Below are 1630 nucleotides of genomic sequence, written 5' to 3'. Positions count from 1 at the left end.
AAAAAAAAAAAAAAAAAAAAAAAAAAAAAAAAAAAAAAAAAAAAAAAAAAAAAAAAAAAAAAAAAAAAAAAAAAAAAAAAATATACATATATATAGTGTTACATATCAATATCTATTTATGTTACTTTTTTGAAAATTAAAAAAAAAGGATTTGTACAGTTATTTTATTATTTTATATTATTTTATTATTTTATATTATTTTATTATTTTTTATTATTTTTTTTATTTTTTATTTTTTTTTTTTTTACATCTCTTAAAAATATATAAATATATATTTTAATATTATATGAATTATGAATTTTTTATTATATTATTTTTTAATATTGTTAATAACTATAAAAAGCTTCAAAAAAAAAAAAAAAAAAAAAGCATCATATGTAAGAAAAATATATATATATTGAATTTTTTTATTTAACCTCTTACGAATGCACTCTTTTTTAATATATATATATTATATGTACACCTACATATATATATATATATATATTATATATATAATATATATAATATTTTTTATGGTGGAGAAAAAATAAAAAGAATAAATGTAAGGAATAGAAAGAATATATATATATTATATAAATATATATATATATATATATAATATATGTATATTTTTATATATTTGAAACAGAAAGTGAATATATTAATAATAAATAATAAATATACTTTAATACTTTATATTTATATTATTATATAAATATCATTTTATTTTTTCACAAAACATATTTATATTGCAATATATATATATATATATATATATATATATATATATATATTATGTATATGTAAATATATTTATATATATAAATATATTTTTATTATATATTTAAAACTGTAGAATTTTAATATATATATGTATTTATATAAATATAATATTATTTATTCTATATTAAAAAAAATATATAATATAAAAATAAATAAATAAATATACATACCATATATACATACATAACATTATATATCTATTTTTTATATGATATAATAAAAAAAATAAATATAAATGTTTATAAATATAAAATTTTTAAGAAATAAATATTAATGTAATATGAATTAATTTATAAAAAACAATATATTTATATATGACAAGAGAAAAAAATTTGTGGCTTAATTATAAATAAATATTGTTTATATTAAAAAAATAAAAAATAAAAAATAAAACATATATAATATATAATATATTTATATATATATATTTTTTTTTTTTATTTATATATTTTTTGTTTATATTTTTCTTCCGATTATTGTTGCGGGTACGATTTTGAATATATATATTATTAAAATTTGATAGTATATTTATTTCTTGTTATTTTTTAAAAATGGCTGAGGTGAGCCCCGTTGAAGAAAATGTAAGTGAGGAGATAGTAAGTTTTGAAGAAGAAGTTGAAACGTTTTTAATAAATTTACACGATTTCGTTTATCATCGAAATGCTGAAGCTATAAAGAAATTGTTTGACACGGATTTTTATAGCATATCTGAAATATATTTTAAGAATATAAGATGGCCTTCAATAAAATTGGTTGATATATTTTATAAACAGAAAAACCGATTTCATAATTTGATTCATTCATTATATGAAGAGTTATATTATCGTCATGTATTTATAATAAAAGATATAACTTTAGAAGATCG

At 12.5% G+C, this 1630-nt stretch overlaps 1 protein-coding gene across 1 annotated transcript in view; it reads left to right on the top strand.

Annotated features, from left to right (window-relative positions):
• Positions 1-1316: 1316 nt before the first annotated feature.
• PRSY57_0610800 (eukaryotic translation initiation factor 3 subunit L, putative) overlaps positions 1317-1630 on the top strand; it is a gene marked incomplete at both ends in the record, with an annotated part of 1959 nt that continues 1645 nt past the window's right edge. The window contains one exon of the mRNA XM_012906483.2: positions 1317-1630. This exon is cut by the window's right edge and continues 1645 nt beyond it. Coding sequence (XP_012761937.2) covers positions 1317-1630 — 314 coding nt within the window.

This window comes from Plasmodium reichenowi, chromosome 6 (assembly GCF_001601855.1).
Source record: "Plasmodium reichenowi strain SY57 chromosome 6, whole genome shotgun sequence".
NCBI lineage: Eukaryota > Apicomplexa > Aconoidasida > Haemosporida > Plasmodiidae > Plasmodium > Plasmodium reichenowi.
This window is presented reverse-complemented; position numbering and strand designations above follow the sequence as displayed.